This window comes from the organism of the source record quoted next, unplaced genomic scaffold (genome assembly GCF_019419815.1).
Source record: "Pyrus x bretschneideri cultivar Hongxiangsu unplaced genomic scaffold, Pyrus_bretschneideri_v1 Contig5, whole genome shotgun sequence".
In the NCBI taxonomy this organism is placed as follows: Eukaryota; Viridiplantae; Streptophyta; class Magnoliopsida; order Rosales; family Rosaceae; genus Pyrus; species Pyrus x bretschneideri.
In genome coordinates, this window is record NW_025999787.1 from 8,225,141 (window position 1) to 8,245,877 (window position 20,737).

General features: G+C 39.1%; 3 protein-coding genes across 6 annotated transcripts; 2 read left to right on the forward strand and 1 right to left on the reverse strand.

The window, feature by feature from the left end:
• Nucleotides 1–1,101: 1,101 nt before the first annotated feature.
• On the reverse strand, nucleotides 1,102–5,085 carry LOC103963205 (zinc finger CCCH domain-containing protein 25). Of its 3 annotated transcripts, none has more exons than XR_007252539.1 (4): nucleotides 4,802–5,085; nucleotides 4,423–4,720; nucleotides 2,907–4,091; nucleotides 1,102–2,540 (listed from the first exon to the last, which is right to left on the reverse strand). XR_007252539.1 is itself a non-coding variant. In XM_009375981.3 (3 exons), the coding sequence occupies exons 1-3, from the start codon at nucleotides 4,972–4,974 to the stop codon at nucleotides 3,156–3,158; spliced, it is 1,407 nt and encodes a 468-aa protein (XP_009374256.2). In that variant the 5' UTR covers nucleotides 4,975–5,085; the 3' UTR covers nucleotides 2,855–3,155. The 3 variants fall into 3 exon arrangements, 1 of the variants encoding a protein (XP_009374256.2); XR_007252540.1 differs by lacking the exon at nucleotides 1,102–2,540 and adding an exon at nucleotides 2,724–2,825; XM_009375981.3 differs by lacking the exon at nucleotides 1,102–2,540 and having other exon boundaries at nucleotides 2,855–4,091.
• An 821-nt stretch (nucleotides 5,086–5,906) lies between these two features.
• On the forward strand, nucleotides 5,907–13,272 carry LOC103963202 (villin-1). 2 transcript variants are annotated; one of them, XM_048569393.1, is made up of 23 exons: nucleotides 5,907–6,265; nucleotides 6,478–6,585; nucleotides 6,945–7,044; nucleotides 7,232–7,300; nucleotides 7,738–7,974; nucleotides 8,054–8,231; nucleotides 8,304–8,436; nucleotides 8,530–8,695; nucleotides 8,895–9,045; nucleotides 9,146–9,234; nucleotides 9,317–9,472; nucleotides 9,558–9,626; nucleotides 9,783–9,851; nucleotides 9,974–10,111; nucleotides 10,268–10,396; nucleotides 10,492–10,639; nucleotides 10,792–10,802; nucleotides 10,926–11,066; nucleotides 11,304–11,429; nucleotides 11,573–11,635; nucleotides 11,732–11,951; nucleotides 12,071–12,246; nucleotides 12,756–13,272. In XM_048569393.1, the coding sequence occupies exons 2-23, from the start codon at nucleotides 6,530–6,532 to the stop codon at nucleotides 12,867–12,869; spliced, it is 2,739 nt and encodes a 912-aa protein (XP_048425350.1). In that variant the 5' UTR covers nucleotides 5,907–6,265; nucleotides 6,478–6,529; the 3' UTR covers nucleotides 12,870–13,272. The 2 variants fall into 2 exon arrangements, with proteins under 2 accessions (XP_048425350.1, XP_009374253.2); XM_009375978.3 differs by having other exon boundaries at nucleotides 5,908–6,269.
• A 2,461-nt stretch (nucleotides 13,273–15,733) lies between these two features.
• Nucleotides 15,734–19,407, forward strand: LOC103963201 (non-specific phospholipase C1). Its single transcript, XM_009375977.3, has 3 exons — nucleotides 15,734–17,032; nucleotides 18,611–18,787; nucleotides 18,910–19,407. The coding sequence occupies exons 1-3, from the start codon at nucleotides 15,934–15,936 to the stop codon at nucleotides 19,230–19,232; spliced, it is 1,599 nt and encodes a 532-aa protein (XP_009374252.2). The 5' UTR covers nucleotides 15,734–15,933; the 3' UTR covers nucleotides 19,233–19,407.
• The last annotated feature ends 1,330 nt before the right edge of the window (nucleotides 19,408–20,737 follow it).

The following is a 20,737-nucleotide window of genomic DNA, read 5'->3' on the forward strand; positions in this document are numbered from 1 at the left end:
TTAAAAAATTATTGAAGACTTCAAACAAAAGCATAGAAGCAAAACTGAAAATCCGCACAAGGAAAAGCCCCAAATTTCTCATTCAGTTGAGGACATCAAAACCTCATGCCAGATCCGTACCCTTCTCAGCTTTCTTGTTCATGTGTCTTATATATACCAGTGCTTATTTCTTACACATTTTAGGACTCTTTGGAAGAAAAAAAAAAAAAGGAGACAATGGAAGCCCTTGCAGGATCCTCCATAACCTTGTTTGCAAAGGCTAACAAACCTCTCTCTCCCTCGAAATATCTTATGGGTCGATTCAACATTTGCATTTTGGGGTCTCGAAATTCCAATGTACGTGTTCACCATACCTCTCGACTTCGACAGAAAGCGCTTCAATTGGTTGCTTCATCTCAGACAGAGGTACTAATCCATACCAACCCGACTCTTTTATTGGGAGATGCCCATAAACGAAACTGGTTACAAACTTTTAATCCAAAACAAAATTAGAAGGGACTAAACCAGCAATAAAACCGCATATAAACCACGGTTCAGTGCCCTTTATTGACATCTTAATGTCTTTTGGATTCCATTTCCAATTAAAAGTTTGTTTGCAAAATCGACCATTTAGTAATTTTCCTTCCCACAGTTGATATTCTAATTCAACTTCATCTATAAAACTCAACTCAGGTTTTTACGACCTCAGAAACAGCACGAATTGGGATCCAACCAACCGGTAAGTTTACTATATTCAACCTTGTTAATCATATTAAACGAGTTCCAAGTTTGTGCCAACTAGCTCTTAATCTGGAAATATTTCTCTTCCGATATCGAACGAGTTCCTAATTCCGATATCAAGTGATGATCAGTGTCTGCTTTTCAGAGCAATCAGAAACCGTCCGTGTCCAATTCAATTTACACAAGGAGTGCAAATTTGGTGAGAGCTTCCTCTTGGTGGGGAGTGAACCTATCATGGGACAGTGGAATCCTTCAAATGCTACAGCAATGAACTGGTCAGATGGAAACAAATGGAACATTGAGCTGGTGAGAATTCCTATATGATTCCTTCTACTATTTTTATATTCATATTCACAAACCGTCGACTGTAAGATCTTGGTGTCACTAGACCAAATGATCATTACCTGACATGGTTGATTTACAGGCTGAATCGTATAAATCTGTACGCGATTTCTGAAATTTGATTGGTTTTTAAATTTGAATAGAATGTTCCTACTGGCATAGCAATCCAATACAAGTTTATACTGAAAAAGGACACAGGAGATGTGCTGTGGCAACCCGGTCCAGATCGGATTCTGCACACCTGGAGAACCAAGAACACTATATCAATCGATGAAGACTGGAAGGATTATGAACTTCAGAAGATAAGCGAAGTGCAAATTACAAATGAAAACGAGGCACTACTTGTAGACCTCGATGTGGGACCGATTACTCCCACGAATGTTACTCGTCCTGAAGATCAAGAACTGGTGATGAATACGAAGGGTGTGGATTTTACAGATAAACCTGCCTCTGCGGATGGAAACCCACCATTTAACAGCAACATTGAGGTCATAATTGAAGAGAAGGCTATCAAATCTGCAGATGGAGCGTTGCTTGGTATAAAGAAGGAAGTGCGCGTTGTAGACAATGGTAATAGCGCCGTGAAGGAGGAATCTATAAAGAAGACAACCCCGACAACCTCAACAGGAATGATTTCAGAAAGTACGAAAGATGAAGACAATAAGGCCTTGCCTACTTATGAAGGAGGTCCTGTTCTAGCGCCCAGTTTAACTGCAACACAAGCAGTGCCTTCTGAAGAAGCAATACTGCCCAAAGGACTTGGAACACCAATACCTTCTAAAGAATCACCACCCATAGAGCTAGGAAAATATTTATCTCCTGCAGAAGCAATATCCAAAGATCTTGGAAAATCGATGAATTTTAATGAACTTGGAATAACAAAGTCTACTGAAGCAGCACCGCCCAAAGAACTACCCATGGAACTAGGAAATTTGATGTCTTCTGAAGAAGCACTGCCAAAAGAACTTGGAAAGTCAATGTCTTCTCGAGCAGCACTACCTACTGAAGAAGCACTCCCAAATGAACTTAGAAAACCGCTGTCTTCTGAAGATGGATTTTCGAGAGAACTTGGAACACAATGAGTTCTGGAGAAGCACCACCAAAAGAACTAGGAACACCGATGACTACTCATGGCTCAATTGGAACTAATCCAACAGAGAGGCAGAATTCTTGATGAATCAAGTCACTACTTTCTTTACTTCTTGTTGTTAGCAAGAACCCTTACCATTTTGTTTTCGTCTTACCTGGGACTGGAGAAGAAACTGGCTTGTAACTGTAAATATGGACTTCAGCACTTGGTTGACTGCCTCTTTTATTGACTTCTGTATTTGCTCACCTTGAGCAGGCCTTTCTGTTTTGCGATTTTTAACCATGTATAATTTAATTGCACAATAACCAGCAAGCATTTTCAATGTATTGAAACATACCGACCCGTATGTTCCATCGATCCAGGCCAATTCTTCTTGCAGTGGTTTCACCTGCAAATTTCAGCCCAAAATTAAACTACAAACTGTTTCTGTGAAAAGTTTGCACCGACCAAATCCAATCATCACTATGATCGTCAAATGGCATCAACAAATCATGCACATTAATTAAGGTGCCGGGGTATGCTCTTGGCAATACACATAAAACTATCGTATTCAAATGGACTTCAACAACCATGAGAAACTGCAAATCAAGAAATGATTTTATGCAGAGTTGCAACTTGCTAGTCAAATGCATATATCAACTACATCTCATCCAAGAGAAACGCCAACAAAAACCTATAGAAAAAACAAACACAACAAATCAATGGAAACAAAATTAGGATATACCTAACACAACAAAAAAGAAACAAGTCTCACATTGCATAACAGCAGGGATCTAACTGCATACAAGGGAGGCCAAAGTTGGAAACTTGGAAACAGCATCAATATTTGATTTACATCATTATCTCTCTTTTTTATGATGGGTGTTACCCATTAGTTCATCAATGTTTTTCCATATAGGATTCTGGTCCTTGCTTTGTGGTACTTGTATTCTTCCCTTCTCTTTTCTTTCCTTCAATAATCTTACTTTTGATCTTGGCCTAGATTATCATCAAACCCATCTTCTCACTCTCCCTTTTCACTCCTATGACGACCTTCTCTAGACTTTGGCTGAATCTCATCATCTCCATCCCTTCTCAGTCTCCCTCCTTCCCTCTTATCCTTGCCTGCTCTCAACCTCAGATCAAATTCATTGTCATTGCGTCTTCTTGACTTCTGATCTTCCCTCCTATCATAATCTTCTCTAGACTTCGGCTGATTTTCATAATCGATGTGCCTTCTTAATCTCTTTTCATCCATCCTATCATGATTGTCTCTAGACTTTGGATCAAAATCAGCATCACCAGCATGCCTTCTCAGTCCCTTATCTTCCCTACTATCATTTTCCCTCCTACCACGATCATCTTTAGATTTGGGCTCAATTTCACCATCATCGCTATGCCTTCTTAGTCTCTTATTTTCCCTTCTATCGTCTCCCCTCCTAACGTGATCTTCTCCAGATTTCAGCTTTGGCTCAAATTCCTGATCACCACCACTCCCTCTGGGTCTTTTATCTTCCTTTCTATCATAATCTTCTCTTGACTTTGGCTGAAATTCATCGTCATTGTACCTTCTCGACCTCTGTTCTTCTCTCCTGCCATAATTTTCTCTTGAATTGGGCCCCAATTCAGCATCTTCACTCCATCTTCTTGATCTATTTTCTTCCCCCCTATCATGATCTCTTGATCTAGGCTCAAACTTTTCATCATCACCCCCCTGTCTTCCCAGTCTCTTTCGCTCTCTCCCATCACCTCGCTTGGGGTGACTTTCGAAGTCCCTCCCGTTGCCCTTTCTTCTGGAGTCCAATTCTCTATCACCTGATCTGAACTCTTCTTGACCTTTGGGCTCTGGAACACGATTTAGCGGAATGGTACTAGATCTTTTCTCACCCCTTTTTGGGCCCTCATAACTGTCACGCCCCCATTTCGGGTCTTTTTCACCCCAACCTGTGTTTGCAGCTCTCTGGATATAAACAGAAAAAAAAGCACACATAAGCACCTATATAGAAAGATATTAATTGATTTTAATTTAAAACATAAACCTTACAACTAACATAAACAATTCGGTACATAAACTCAGATAATTGAATAAACTTTAAGCATTTTAAAGCATCATAAACTTAAGTAATACACAGAAATCAACCTCCTTTTCATTGCAATAAACAACAATCAAACTACATTACCACTTATTCACCAACATATTTCGATCCACGTTCCGCAAAAGCCAAGTAACAGTGTAAAAATCAACATGCAGTCGGCGAAAAACTGAAACAATCAGATAATGTTGAACTTACCTGCTCATTGTGTGAAAACTTGCACGAATCTCCGCGTGTACATTCGCCTTTCTGGAAAGCCCGGCAAACGCCCCGCTCCTCCCTCTTCCTCTGGGCCTCCTCTTCATCTTCCTCCTCCTTCTTCTTGTACTTGGTCACATGATCAACCCTAATAGTCCGCCCCAAAATTTGAGCTCCGTTCAAATTATCCACAGCAAGAATCGTGCTCCTCTGGTCCTCGTACGCCACAAACGCAAACCCTTTGGATTTCCCAGTCGCCTTATCGCGAACAAGATTCACATCCACAATCTCTCCGTATCTGAAACCAAATCGAACGTCAAAAAATTGAAAAAAAAAAAATGGAAAATTTGAAATTAATTGAAGGAGAATTAGAGATTACTGTGCGAAAACGGCGAGGAGATCGCCTTCGGTGAGATCGAAGGGAATGCCGCCGACGTAGACGTAGGCGGAGTCTTTGTACTTGGCGTGCCACGACGCCTCCTCTGAAATCCCTAATTGGGCTTCTCTGGAATTGATGTTCTGAATGCGTTTCACTAGGGTTAGCGGGTTCATCGTTCTGATTCCACCAAGATTTTTCTGCTTTCTCTCTCTCTGGGTAGTGAACTTAATCCCTAATTTTTGAAGAACAATACCCTAATTTTTGCAGAACATTGTTCTTACGCTGTTTCGGATTGCGGACAAAGGGGAATCTGAATGAGGGTCTTATTGGGCTTGGATTCTCGGTCCATTATGCGTGCAGTTTCATATTGAGCTTGGATTCTCGGCCCACTATTGACATTTTAAAGTAGTCAGCAGACACTCTCGCTTGTTGAGTAGAGTGGAGGAGTTAAAAGATCATTTCTAAAAGAGATGTCAAATTTTAAATTTGAAGACTTACGTGGTATTTTGATATTTTTTTAAAATTTTTCTCTCTAACCGATATACCAAATTTTAAACATAAAATAAAAATTCATATATATTTTCTTTGCATTGGGAATGAAAAGAAACAAAAGGATAATGTTTTAAACCAATAAAAATTTAATAAAAAGCATTTAAAAATTAATTAAAAAATCTGAAGGTGTTGTCAAATTTGGCAGCAAGGGGAAAAATGTGATTCCATGTCATACCACATCAGATTTGATTTCTCGGTTGGAAAACATTAATGTTGTCTTTTGTTACCGTTATTACTGATTTGAATATTTTAACATTTCATTTGAAGATGCTCTAAGAGGTTAAATAGTTAATTGCTAAGAGGTAAAGAAATCATCGAATATCGAATACACACTAAAACGAATAACATAATTGTTTTTAATCATTGCAATAAAGTATCATCCGTCTAGTATTAACAAATGCGGAATGACTATTTTAGAGCGTTTTGTTTGCCAAAAACATCGTTGTCGTATTACAATGGGTGGTACCATCATCTTATTTAGACATGCTAGTAACAAACAAGACGTGTTAAATAAAGTTGTGTTTCACAACCAACAAACTTTGATGCAGAAGAGCGGGAAACATTTCTGATCATCACCATCAATCTCACATGTCATGCAACCAAACGACACACACACCACGCCGAACTTGTTCTTCAACTTTTGATCATGGGGCCAGTTGTAGCTCAAAAATAGCAGTGCCTCCCAGGCACCCATGGCCCCACCACACCAAACTCCGCACTTTATTTAGATTCCAAGTTTTCAACTCCATAATTCTTGCAGCTGAGGCTGGGTCAAAAGCACATAGTGGAATATACTCCCACTGTTTTCTTCTGTGTTCTTCTCTGCGAATAAGATCACAGATCGGCACAGGGAAGAGCCCATTTCATTGAATCCTCCAAAACCCAGAATTCTGCAGAGCAATTAAGTGGGTGTTAGGTAAGAATTTACTCACTCGATCTTGGGGTTTCGTTTTTCTTTTACCAGATTATGTTTCCTTGTGATTTGATATCAAATGTGTTAACTTGTAGAGCTGTAAAGACTGATTTTTATCTGGTTTTTGTAGTTACCCTGTGTGAATGCAATGTCAAGTTTCAGGGCTGTTTTTTTTTATCTGGGTTGATCTGATTTTTTATCTGGGATGCAGAAATTTTTACTTGGTGGTTGTTTTGGTGGAGTTCTCTGTGACATGAAAGGCAATGTCTGTTTACGGTAAAGACACGGATCCAGCATTCCAGGCTGCAGGAACAAATCTGTATCCTTTATAAATGGTTCCATTTGATTCTTATATGATATGCCAGTTACCGAAAACTGCTCAAATGCTCGGAATTTCGGAAAATTTTGGTTTACTACTGTTTCGAATGCTTATGTTCAGAAGATATGTACTGCATCTGTAGAAAACTATGTTGTTTCTTTCGGATCTAGTTGGTAGGAGTTGATGTATTCGTAGATTAAACAATTCACTGACCGTGCGGCCTTTCTTATAGCTAGCAACAAATAATGGACAGATACAGTTTGTGTTCAATGGTATTTTGTTAACTAACTTTGATCCTTGATATTTCATACATCTTGTGTTGAAATTCAATGATTCATCCTTAACCTTCGTATGATTAGTGGTTTGGAAATTTGGTGTGTTGAGAACCTAAAATTGGTTTCTGTTCCAAAATCTTCGCATCGGAAATTCTATTCCGGAAGTGCATATGTAGTTTTAAATGTAAGTAGTTCGAAGATTGTGCTCATTTTACTGCCATTTAGTTTTCTTTTACTCAGAATATTGTATCTTCAAATTAAAGTTCATCCCAGTACAATTTAATCATCTTAGAATGTTGGTGGATCTGTGATATCTAGAGCTTATCCGTGTATTTAACTAGTTTGACTGTTTCACTTGTTTGTCATGACAGACATTTCTGCCGAAAAATGGCCTTCCTCGGCATGACATACACTATTGGCTGGGAAATGACTCAAACAAGGTTTGAATTTGTTCACTTGTTCGGCATGCATTCTAGAAATACAAATACACCAGTTTACTAGTTTTATGTTGTCGACTTGTCACGTTGGTTTTTGACCCAAAAGAAATGTTGTCTTGTTAGTATTGTGTAGAGCTGAACATACGTAAGATGCTGCAACATTAATTACTGTTTGTGCGTGGTGTTGGTAGTAGAAACCTTTTCTGTAGAGTCAGTTAATTCTACCTTTAGCCACAAAACTCCAAAGGGAATGGGGAGGGTCGGGGATAGAAAAGAATTCTCTTCGAGAATCCTTGTTTGTATTTTTGCTCTCGTGCGGTGACATTCTTACCTAGCAAATCGATGGCAGGAAAATATCAAGTTTTGATTCGGACAAAAAATCTGAAAAATGAATTACTCACATCATTTGAGGGTTCTTATAGCTAATATCATATTGGCAGGAGGACTCGGCGTTGGCATCAGATAAAGCACTAGAACTAGATGCAGCCCTAGGGTCCTGCACTGTGCAATATAGGGAGCTTCAAGGCCATGAAACACAAAAGTTTTTATCGTACTTCAAACCCTGTATTATCCCCATTGAAGGAGCATATAGAACACAACAAGAGCGCTTAAATGGTGAAACATATAAAGTCAGCTTGTTAGCTTGCAAAGGGGACCATGTTGTTCATGTTAAAGAAGTAAGATTCCTTTTTCTCCTTTGCATTTACTGCTGTTGTTTCTTCTAGACCTCTCATCAGAATTTATATCGTCAACTAGGTTCCATTCTCTCGGTCATCACTGAACCACAATGACGTATTCATACTTGATACTGCATCGAAAATTTTCCTCTTTAGTGGGTGCAACTCTAGCATACAGGAAAGAGCCAAGGGTTTGGAGGTTGTTCAATACATCAAAGAGAATAAGCATCGGGAAAAATGCGAGGTGGCAACTGTAGGTTGGCAATCTTCTGACCTCTCTCCTTTTCCTTTATGAAAACCAACAATTGTTGATTGTTAAAGTGCTGCAGAGGATGGAAAATTTGTTGGTGATCCCGAAGTGGGTGAATTCTGGAGCTTATTTGGTGGTTATGCTCCCATTCCCCAGGATCCACCGTCTTCTCTCCAGGAACAACCGGAGACACCCTTTGTGAAACTATCATGGTCAGTATTGATAATTCTTGATCACTTCTCGTGATTATAATCCTTCAAATCTTATATATCTTGCTCATCAAGTTTTGTTGACATTATTCTAAGGATATCAACTCAGGGTAAGCTATGTCCATGTCGAACTGACTCACTAAATAAAGAAATGCTGGAGACGGACAAGTGTTATATGCTGGACTGTGATTCTGAGATTTTTGTTTGGATGGGAAAGCATACCTCAGTTACAGAAAGAAAAACATCAATTTCCGCTACAGAAGTAAGAATTTTTCCTCCTGTATTATTTTCATCCCCCTTTTTATTACTTTTTGAAAGAGCACAAACCCCTCGAAGGAAGACAGATGAGTTTTCAAGTACACAAGAAATTTAGTTACTTAAAGGAAGTAAAATGCTATAATTGAAGCTCATGTTTGAGCCATAGGCATTGTTTTCCATAATGATTGCCTACTCTTTATCAGGATTTCCTCAGAAACCAAGGCAGGTCAGCGGGGACTCATTCAGTGTTTATAACTGAAGGATTAGAAACTGTTAAGTTTAGGTCATACTTTGATAATTGGCCTCAAACGGTCAAAATCAAGCTGTATGAAGAAGGCCGAGAGAAAGTCGCAGGTTTAATCCCGTAACCAAGTACCAACTTTACAATTACTAGTGCTGTAACTAAAGCAGGATTTACCTTAATATAGCTCTTATAATATTTACTTTATGGCAGCAATGTTCAAGCAAAAGGGTTATGAGGTGAAAGAGCTTCCAGATGAAGAAGACATCCAGCCATTTATAGATTGCAGTGGCACATTGAAGGTACCTTCTTACCGGAAATTTCACCCTTTCAAAGTCTGTATTTGATTCTGTTGCCCCTTAATTGCAATCTATAACATTTCAGGTTTGGCGGGTGGATGGTGATAAACTGTTCCTCATTCCAGCTTCAGACCAGCGAAAAATATTCAGCGGGGATTGCTATGTTGTGCAGTATACTTATCCTGGAAAGGAAAAGAGTGACAATCTCTTTTATGCATGGCTTGGCTGTCAAAGTGTAACGGTAAGTGGTAACTAAAGAGATTTGAATACAGTAGTTGTTGGTTGAAAATTTATTATTATTATTTTTATCTCTGTTCTGCTTGCAGGAAGATAGAAGGGATGCTATCTCTCGTATGAATGCCCTAGTCGATTCAACCAAGGGAGACCCTGTTTTGGTAAGCTTTATGTTTCTTTCTCCTATGCGTGATCTTTTGAAATAATACGGTGATTAAGTTAGTAGTTATATTGTTGCACATAATCACCTTTGCATTGTATATTAGTTTATTTAGAACACATTTATCTCTGATTTACCTCACATTTTTCAAGTTCAGGCTCAAGTTATGGAGAACAAGGAGCCTTCTCAATTCTTTTCCATTTTCCAGACATTAATTATTTACAAGGTTCATACCTCTGCTCTCTCTAGTCTAATATAGTATCCATTTAAAGTTAAACATTGTTTCCTTTTCAAGTTAATCTGATGTTAATCATCCAGCAGCTTCCTGATAATGGTTTTTCTTCTTAGGGAGGTAGGAGTGCACGATACAAGAATTTTATAGCAGAAAATGGTATTGCAGATGAAACTTATGATGAAAGCAAGACAGCCCTTTTTCGTGTTCAAGGGACAAGTCCCAACAATATGCAGGCGATCCAAGTCGATCCAGTAAGCTTTTGAGCCAGGACCTTTTAATTTTTCTATCTTAGAATGGAAAGAATATTGAGATCACACTATCATTAGCCTTTGAAAGTGTGTCTTGACTCTTGACCTCTCGCCTTGCATATGCGTGTAAGATTTGAGTATAAATTCATACTGTTGCAGGTTTCGAGATCTTTGAACTCGTGTTATTGTTACATCCTGCAAACTGGTGCATCTGCTTGCACTTGGATTGGGAATCTCTCCTCGACCAGAGACCATGACCTTCTTGACAGAATGCTCGAATTAATACATGTAACTCGATCTTTAAACTTCTCTTCTACTTTTTTCTTTCCTCATACTTCACTCAGAATTGTATAATATATGTATTTTCTCTTGATGTCAATCAGCCAACTTGGCAAGCCGTATCACTGAGGGAAGGGAGCGAATCCGATACTTTCTGGAATGTGCTTGGTGGAAAGGCTGAGTATCCGAGGGCAAAAGAAATAAAAGGACACATGGAAGACCCAAATTTGTTTATGTTGAGCATAACTGAAGGTACACAAAATGCCCCAATTTTCTAATTGTTCTCTCCAAAGATATTGCAGTGTTGCCTTGGTTCAGAATCGTCTTGGCTTTATATGGCTGTAAAGACGTTCTAATAATGGGGTTTTGCTTGTTTTGCATCTTGATCCAAACTCCTCATTCAGGTGATTTCAAGGTATACTTTCATATACTTTAACTCTCCTACTATGTGAAAATTTCATTTCAACAGTACCAAGAGTAAGGTTTGTTGGTACTTCAGAGATACTTTACTTCATCTGAATCAGTTTGCATATTTCAGGTGAAGGAGATATACAATTTTACACAGGATGATTTAACTACTGAAGATGTATTAGTACTTGACTGCCATGACGAGATTTATGTTTGGATTGGATGCCACTCTAACATTAGTTCAAAGAAACAAGCCCTTACTCTTGGCCTGGTTAGTTTTCCACCATGAAACCTACATTATGCATCACACTAGAAAACTTTCTACTGCATATTAATTAATCATTCAATTTTTCAGTTTCATTGGTCACATTTCTATAGTTGCTTTGTTTGGCTGCATCAAAATTCAATGTAGTGAAGTGCTAGGTTTACGAATATCTTAGCTCCTTTTTCATACTTTTATGCGTGCTCTTATTTTCCTACATTTTACTTGTTTCTGGGCCTCTCACAGAAATTTCTCGAGACGGATGTACTGGTTGAAGGGCTATCTTTGGAGACTCCTATATATGTTGTTAGTGAAGGGCACGAACCACCATTTTTCACTCGTTTCTTTGAATGGGATCCATCAAAGTCAAATGTAAGATTGTTCGCCTACATAAATGATGCATTGTTGAGCTCTTGCTGAATTTGTTCATAGGATCGAAGCTAAGATTTCCTTGATTTCTGTTGTACTACGGTGATTGTTCCATGAGGTTCTCAACTAAACTGTTTCCGTTGTAGATGCATGGCAACTCATTTGAGCGGAAGCTAGCTATTTTAAAAGGAAAACCACAACAATTAGAAGTAAGTGACTTCAAGATGTTTCAATTTATGTAACCTCTATATGTCTTTCAATCAGAGTAGTGACTTTATTCACGTGTCTCTCATTGAATTTCTTAGGCACCTATAAGAAACACATGGAAAGCAAACTCCAGGTCCAGGGAGACAACCCCAGATGGTTTTAGAAGCAAGTCCGTGAGTTCCAATGGCCGGAGAAGTGCTTCTCCTGCATCCGGTGGTTCAGTTTCTAATGTCAAGTCCCCAAACAATCACATCTTTTCCAGCTCATCTGCTCCAACTAAGAAACTCTTTCCAAAATCCTCTCCTTACAGTAGTCCTGGTAACGAAAGATTACAAGTTTCATGAAGTTATACGAAACCACTGTATCTCTTGATGCTTACTTTTCTTAGTTTCCAACACCTACGACCTCATTCTTTTGTCTTTAATTTCTTTTGGTAGGCGAGTCAATTGTACCTGCAGGTTCTCCAGTAAACTTACCGGATAATACAGGTGGCACTAAGGCTAATGGAAGTGAGCATAGTGAAGGAGGCCTAAACTTGTTGACGTATCCATATGAACGACTCAAAGTGGTTTCTCTAAACCCGGCAGCAGGAATAGACATAACCAAAAGAGAGGTACCCCCTTTGCACTCATCTAGAGACAACCTAATTTCTTTTCTTGGGGTTCTATGTTTAATGCAAAATGCCATACCTGGAAACCGAATATGTCAGTTTCCGAACACAAACAGCATCAAATAATTTACCTAATCAACAAAGGTCCGAAATGAAGGGCAGGAACACTTCTGAAATTTCAACAGGATTTCCATGTTTCACTTGTGAAGCTATGCGCTTTCAGTTTTCATTTCTTCTCTTCTAGTTTCTCCCATATTTGGTTCCTACATGACCATACCTGAAAACCGTGTTGAACTCAAAACTCAAAATCTTCATAGAAACCGGTTTCTTCTGCCAATGCCACGACAGTCAGCTTGATTACTAGGCCTGTTTTTACGTCCTTGTTCTTTGCCGTCTGCTTAATCTTTTCGGTTCATAGCATGCAATGAAAATGTCTTATGAAAAATATGAAATATCAGTTGTACTTGAGTCCAGTAAAGCAATCACTGATCAACTTGTTCTGGTGTTTTCAGGCATATCTCTCTGATGAAGAATTCCAAGTGCATTTTGGAATGGCCAAAAGGGACTTCTATAAGCTTCCTAAATGGAAACAAAACAAGCAAAAGATGGCACTTCATCTTTTCTAAGCAACACAAGCAACCATCAATTCTTCTACATATAAGAGAACCACAGGGCATCTTTACTTTCCAAATCTGGTCTTCTAAATGGTAGTGCTGTTCGCACACTCATTTTTACTTCTCACACACCTCTCTCAATTTTCGGCTTCGGATTAAATGAATTGAAGAAAATTAACAGCAAAAAATTAATAAGGTGCATGAGAGGTGAATTTGGATGTGTAAATAACACTATTCCTTTTAAAATGTTGGACTAAAAGCAAATAGGCTGATGGTTTTTTTGTTGTAAATTTGAACTTTGGCAGTTTGATCTTGTCAAGTTTGTAGTTCTGCGTATGTACCAACTATATCAACCACTCATTTAGCGTGTGAGACATTCTTAAAATATTTTATGAGTGATGTTACGAATTGCGTACGTGCGTGTATCAATCGTTACTTGATTTAGACCCTTCTTTTTAACTTTATAATTCAACTACAAGTTGTCATTTAGTACTACAGTCTAATAGTTTTTTTATTTTATTTGTAAGTACAAGGTCTTGTGCTTGATTCTTGTGATATTATTTGAAAATCCTCACAAATAATAGCTGACGAAAATTAGTTACATGATGTACGATAAATAGACATAATTAAATAATCATTTGGATCCTCGCACAAATGGTCCAAAAAGGATTCTCGTCCCCGCGTACAAACTTGTACGCAAAACAAAATGTGGACCCGTAGGTTTTGCAGCCGTCCTTGTGCAAGAATTCCTCTGTACATTCGATCCAATTAATGGTATAATTTCTGTTACAAGTGACGTAATACTTAATTGATTAGCACATTTGTGACAACGATTATTTCAATAAAACAGTTATATATTTAGGAAAAATTACACATAAAATATATTTTTAATACTTAATTTTATATTGAAACGATACTTTTTAAACATTTCAAGAAGAGACAAATATTAATACATGTGACAGATGACATCATTACCTTTTTTCCTCTAAAGTGTAAATCACAAAAATATCTTTTATACAAATTGATTGTATTGGAAATTACCCTTTAGCTGTTGGAGGATATGAAAGCGAGTCTGCAGTTAAAGGTCTCTCGCCTGGCAATTTGGTCATCCCATCTATGCGTACATTGAATTAGAATTTAATATAAATTTTGAAGGAAACAAATTGTCAATGAGACACCCACCCACCCCACTTTGCTCCGCCGCCAACAAACCGTCAATAAAACTTCCACTCACCTCAATCCACCATTGGTGACTCCCATATCTCCTTAGTCCTCACCCAGCCAAGCTCCTTTCTCTCCCCGTCTAAACTTCCACACTAAGTTCATATAAGAGGTTTTGATTCAACTCATTACTTCTCACCCCACTTCAAATTTCAAATGTGCAGGGAGACATCAAAACCAAGTTTGAAATGTGCAGCAAGGCACGGTGTTTCAATTGGAATCTCTTAATTGGTTTACAAAATTAAACTGTAAATTATACAAAGAAAGAAAAATTAAGCAACGAAAATTGAAAGAAAAAAAGGGGCTTGGTGGTGGTGGTGGAACTACTTTGGTTGAAGGTGGATACTGTTTTGCAATCTTGCATAAAGATGATGAAGGGTGATGGAGGTGTAAACAATGGTCCCAAAATGGATAGTTTTACAATTTTTCTTATTTTTATTTTACATATCTTAAAATGGTCCCGCATTGCAATTAAATGCTTTAAATTTGTGTAGGACTAGCATTGGTGGCGAGTCTTGCTAGCAATTCTCTTCTTTATATTTATGGGGATGAAAACAAAATATTTATATTTATAGATTAAATTGATTCTGCAAAAATAGTTGAGGGCGGGTTGAATTGATTCTACAAAAATGGTAGAGGACGGGTTGAACGGATTTTGCAAAAATGGTCAATGACAAGTTGAATTGATTTTGTAAAAATGGTCGAGGATGAATTGAACTGATTATGTAAAAATGGTCCAATACGGGTTGAATTGATTCTGCAAAAATGGTCGAAAACGGGTTGAACTAACTCTACAAAAGTGGTCGAAGACTAATTAAACTGATTTTGCAAAAAATGTGGAAGACGAGTTGAACTGATTCTGCAAAAAATGGTCGAGAACTTGTTGAACTGCAAAAGATGCCGAAGACGGGTTGAACTAAGTTTGCAAAAGTAGTCGAATACGGGTTGAACTGATTCTGCAAAAATAGTCAAAGACGGATTGAACTGGTTGTGCAAAAATGGTCGACGACAAGTTGAACTGATTCTGCAAAAATTGTCAAGGACACGTTAAACTGATTCTGCAAAAATAATCGATGATTGATTGAACTCATTCTGCAAAAATAGGTGAAGACGGGTTTAATTGATTCTAATAATAAATGATACAAACTGATTCTACATATAGTTTCAAAACTGATTCTATAGAAATAGTCGATGATGAGTTAAACTTTTGGCACATATTAATTTTGTTGAAGTTGTGAGAGCTGAATTTTATTAACAATCCTAAAACCTTATGGGTGTGACTGATATTTTAAAATATTATTTCAATGATTTTGAGATGGGCTTTAATTATTTTTATGTTTTTGTCTTTCTTTAATATGTTTAAAAACTAATGCAGATACTTAAAATATACTAAATTTTTTTGTCTCTCGAAATAAAGCTTTCGTATACCTTAATTAATTTGCACATTTGTGGACAATTATTTCAATAAAACAGTATATATTTACTCTATAAAGAACAAACCCTTGCTCATCCGTCTTACCAAACACCATATGCTTCTTGAAATGCCACGTGTCCCCAACCCAGTTCTTCCTTAACACTTTTTGGGCTTACGTGTCTTCAACTTCATCTCAGAAATTTAAAAAGAAAAAACGTCCCATCCTAACGCTCCTAGTCTCTCTTATGGTCGCCGTCCTCTCTCTCATCTGGTGTTGAATTCAAAACAAACAACGACTCCAAAGAGATTTATCCTCAAAGCATATATACCGTTGTCCACCATTTTCCTTTACAAATACGAACAGTTTACGCGTCACAGCCGGAGCCTTTCGCTTTAGCTCTCTGGGTTTAACCGGAGTTTAACAAGTTCCGGTCACCGGAGATGGCTTTCCGGCGAAAACCCATCACCTGGGCTCTCTTCTTCTTCTACCTCTTGTTGGTCTCCACCCAATTCATTGCGGCGCGCAAAACCCCCAAAATCAAAGGGCCTATCAAAACGGTCGTCGTCGTCGTCATGGAAAACCGCTCCTTTGACCACATCTTTGGCTGGCTCAAGTCGACCCGACCCGACATCGACGGCCTGAACGGGAACGAATCGAATCCGATTTCCGTCTCGCAACCCGGCTCGGCTCGAGTCCGCGTCTCAAACGACGCCTTTTTCATCGACTCCGACCCGGGCCACTCGTTTCAGGCGATTCGGGAACAGATATTCGGGTCGAACGAGAGCTCCGAGAACCCGGCTCCGATGAACGGGTTCGCTCAGCAGGCGGAGAGTATGGGCGAGGGGATGGCGAGGACGGTGATGAGCGGGTTCAAGCCGGAAGTTCTCCCGGTCTACACCGGGTTAGCAAACGAGTTCGCCGTGTTCGACCGGTGGTTCGCGTCCGTGCCGGCGTCGACTCAGCCGAATCGGTTCTACGTCCACTCGGCCACGTCACACGGCGCCATGAGCAACGTCCGCAAGGACCTCATCCACGGCTTCCCTCAGAAAACGATCTTCGACTCTCTGGACGAAAATGGCCTCGACTTCGGCATTTATTACCAGAACATCCCCGCCACGCTCTTCTTCAACAGCCTGAGGAAACTGAAGCACGTGATGAAATTCCACAGCTACGCGCTGACGTTCAAGCTGCACGCGCGGCTCGGGAAGCTGCCGAACTATGCGGTGATCGAGCAGCGGTACTTCGACGTCAAGGAGCTTCCCGCCAACGACGACCACCCGTCGCATGACGTGGCGCGCGGGCAGAGGTTCGTGAAGGAGGTGTACGAGACGCTGAGGGCTAGCCCGCAGTGGAAAGAAATGGCATTGCTGATTACTTACGACGAGCACGGCGGGTTTTACGACCACGTGCCGACGCCGGTTTCAGGTGTGCCGAGCCCGGATGGGATCGAGGGGCCCGACCCGTATTATTTCCGGTTTGACCGGTTGGGTGTGCGGGTGCCGACCATACTTGTCTCACCGTGGGTCGAAAAGGGTACCGGTAAGTTTTTCTTGCTTCTGGGTTTATTTAGTAGTTTATTGTAATTGAGTGGTATTGTAGTTAAATTTATTAAATTTTGGTAGATTATTATATTTTAAGGATATGCTATTCGCACAGTCAAAATTAATCTTGTACAATTTATTACAGTAAAAAATTAGGAAGAGGTGAGAGAAATAGAAGTCAATTAATATTTTTTAATTCATTTGATCTGACGTTCGAAAACGAAAATTAAGAGGGACGAAAAAAATAAAAATAGTTGTGTGGATAACACTACCTATATTAATGGGTAATTAGTAGGATAATCACTTTTTGATATTTAGTTGAAGAAATGATCAAGGTAAATAATCGTTTCAAAAAATGATTATTTCTACTAATTGCTTATTTTAATTGAGTTGAATAATTAATGCCGCGTCTGTCGGATAGTGTTTTGGTTGGAATTTGGTAATGCCGGTTGGACTTGGTCTGTTTTTTATATATGCAATGAATTTTTAAAGCTCTTATGTTTCTTTTGATGCTAATTTTTGGCTAAAACACGTTTTGAGTTGTTGTTTTCGCAAAGTTCCACTTTCATCATTGTATTTTCAGTTGCATCGGATTTGGTCGCACTATTTTTCAAATTGTTCCAATTTGAGAGATCCGTCCACTTATGTTGATTTCTTGTACGAAAGCAATCAATTCTACCCTACGATTTCATCCAAAGGTCAACAGAAGTTGGCGGATTTCCTCGGATTGGAACAATTTGCAAGTTAAAGGGGCCAAATTAGATGCAATTGAAAATACCAGATGAAACGAGCTTTATGAAGACTAGCAGGACCAAAAACGTGTTTTGGGCTTCATTTTTCACATGGTTAAGTTGAATTACTGTCATCTGGTCGTCCCTTTATTGTAGTTTGGCTATGCTTTGAGCTATCACCGATTGAATTTTAAAGAACGGTTCTTAATGTTTTCCGGCTGCTGCCAATTGAATTCATTGTTAAGCTGTTAAGGGGAGGGTTCGATTTGACAGTGTTCTTCGGTGTCACAAGTTGTCCTTGTGTTAGGTGTCTGCCACCAACAGGGGCAATTTTCTACCGATGGCTTAGTTGTCCGTGCTGAGAAAGTTGGGTCGTGATGTATTGGGAATGGTTTTCTATGCATCTCAATCAGTGAAAACCCTCATTAAGCTGAGCAAGCTTGAACTTTGTATCAATATCATTTCTTTTACCTCATATTTACTGTCCTCAGTGTGTCCCGAATGCTGGGGTTCGAACAGCATAATTTTGCATAAAGATGGAGTTTTTTACATCTAGAGTAGAGGATTATGCACTATGTATCTACCCGACTCTGTTCAGAACCGTGTTGTTTGATATTGTTTCCCGTCTACCTCCTCTCTATATTGTCAGTTCATGTCCAGTATCTTTTGTTGATCAAGGAAGGGTAGTACCGCTAGACAATAGCTAGTTGGTTTTGTGATGCAGATCTTGTTAAAAGAAATTAACAATTTATTTCAAATAAGAGTGGCATGTACTTGTTACGTTTCTTTTCAATTATAAGTTCGGTCCTTTTGCTTATTGATTGATTTTTGGTATTTTGGTGCAGTGATCCATGAGCCAACAGGGCCGAAACCACATTCCCAATTTGAGCATTCTTCCATCCCTGCCACTGTGAAGAAGCTATTCAATTTGAAATCAAACTTCTTGACAAAGAGAGATGCATGGGCTGGTACTTTTGAGAATTATTTTACCCTCCGCAGCACTCCTCGTGATGACTGTCCAGGTTTGCGTAGAACCTTTTGATTGTTTTCTTCCATTCGGATTACTTGTTAATGCCCTTGCATATTACCAAAAGACTTGCATTTTCCTATTGAATGCTCATCATCATCCATTTCTCTGTTACAGAAACTCTTCCAGAGGTGACAACCTCACTGAGGCCAGGCGGACCCAGAGAAGATTCGAGCCTCTCAGAGTTCCAAGTCGAGCTTATCCAGCTTGCATCCCAGCTCAATGGCGATCACGTCCTCAACACCTACCCTAATATTGGAGAGACCATGACAGTGCGTGAAGCAAACATTTACGCAGAGGATGCAGTCAAGAGGTTCCTGGAAGCCGGAAGAGCTGCTCTAAAAGCCGGAGCGAACGAGTCTGCAATTGTTACGATGAGAGCTTCGCTCACCAGCCGAGTTAACGCACAAGGTCATAGCTCCTACCTAGAAACTCAGTGATTATCCTTTAGAAATGGCAGCTGTGAATAGTAGTAGACACCATATAATGTGTATTGTATAAATTATACTCGAGTAATTAAACTGTAGAACAATGGCGTGGGAGCCTTCCACAACTAATTGTTATTTATATATGAAAAATGCTAAGAAAACTCTCTTAAAGTGGGATTCTCTCTGACTTTGCCATCTCACAGTTTAACGTCAATTCTCGTTCAATAGTTTTAGACTATTGAAGATAAATTGCTACCAGCCTATATATTCGGCAGTCCTGCATGATGAATCCGCGTAAAAATCCAACTCTTTGTTCATTTAGCGGTAGTCACAGTGATTCAGATTTATAAGACCTTGATTGCTCCGCAAGTAAAACCGGAAGGAAAGTGCCCACGAGGAAGAAGGAAGCAATTGGCGAAACTCAGATTGACGAAGAAGAGTTGGTTTTAGAGGATGAAGAGTTTCTTTTAGACGATGAAGAATTGCTTACAGACGTCGACTTCTTGTTAGGACCACGGGAGCTGCCGCAAGTTAACGAAACTCAAGTTGTGCCTTTGCCACCTTCAACCAGTTTTCAGGACGGATTGTTTGCGGATGAGCTATTTTGTCAATGACGGATAGAGGAGATGTCGAGGCGGCGGCGCTGTCTAATCTCCACCGTGTGCAGAAGCAGAGTTTTGATCATGAGACTGTAAAATAGGCAGCAGAGTGCTCACAAGGAAGAAAGAAGCAATCCGACCCTATCAAAGCAAACGACACAAGGACGCTGAGTGTTGTTGCTATCCCCTTCATTTGTTGACTTGCCTTAAACTGCAAGGTACCCTTCAAAATCTCTTATTCTTTTTTTTGAAATAGGTCCCATACTAAAATCATCATCATCATCATCTTATGGTGAAAGCAATCGGGTACCATATAAGAATACAACGGAGTAATAATAGAAAATAAGTCAAATCAATAATTTGTCCACAAGACAAGGAAAACATAGACTAAATCGCATCAAATAGACCTAATCAAATCAAATCATATCCATTCCCTAATTAAATCAATCTTTAAAATATTTTCTTCTATATTTTTCAACACCCCCTAAAACTCATGATTTCTCACTTCGCCCGAAGGAATAAAATCTAATTTGAAACTTTGTAAATTCAACACTCGCCCTTACGTGGACCACGCACATGAAGGAAATATTCATTGATATGCTAAAATAACGCCAATCTTTTTAAAAGCGTAGAAAATCACAATCCGCTGGAACTAATGTTGAACGTCCAATTAAAACAAATGCCAATCTTTTCGAAAGTCCAACTGGAATGATAGCCTCTTTTCAAAAGTCCGACAAGACCTATTAGCATGGTGGAACTAACATTAACCTTTTCGAAAGCCCCAATAAATCTCTTGGCATGTTGGAACTAACGCAAACCTTTTCAAAAGCTCCAATAAATCTCTTGGCACGTTGGAACAAATGCAAACCTTTTCAAAAGCCTAATAACAAAATCTCCTTTTTTTTTTTTTTTAGTCTT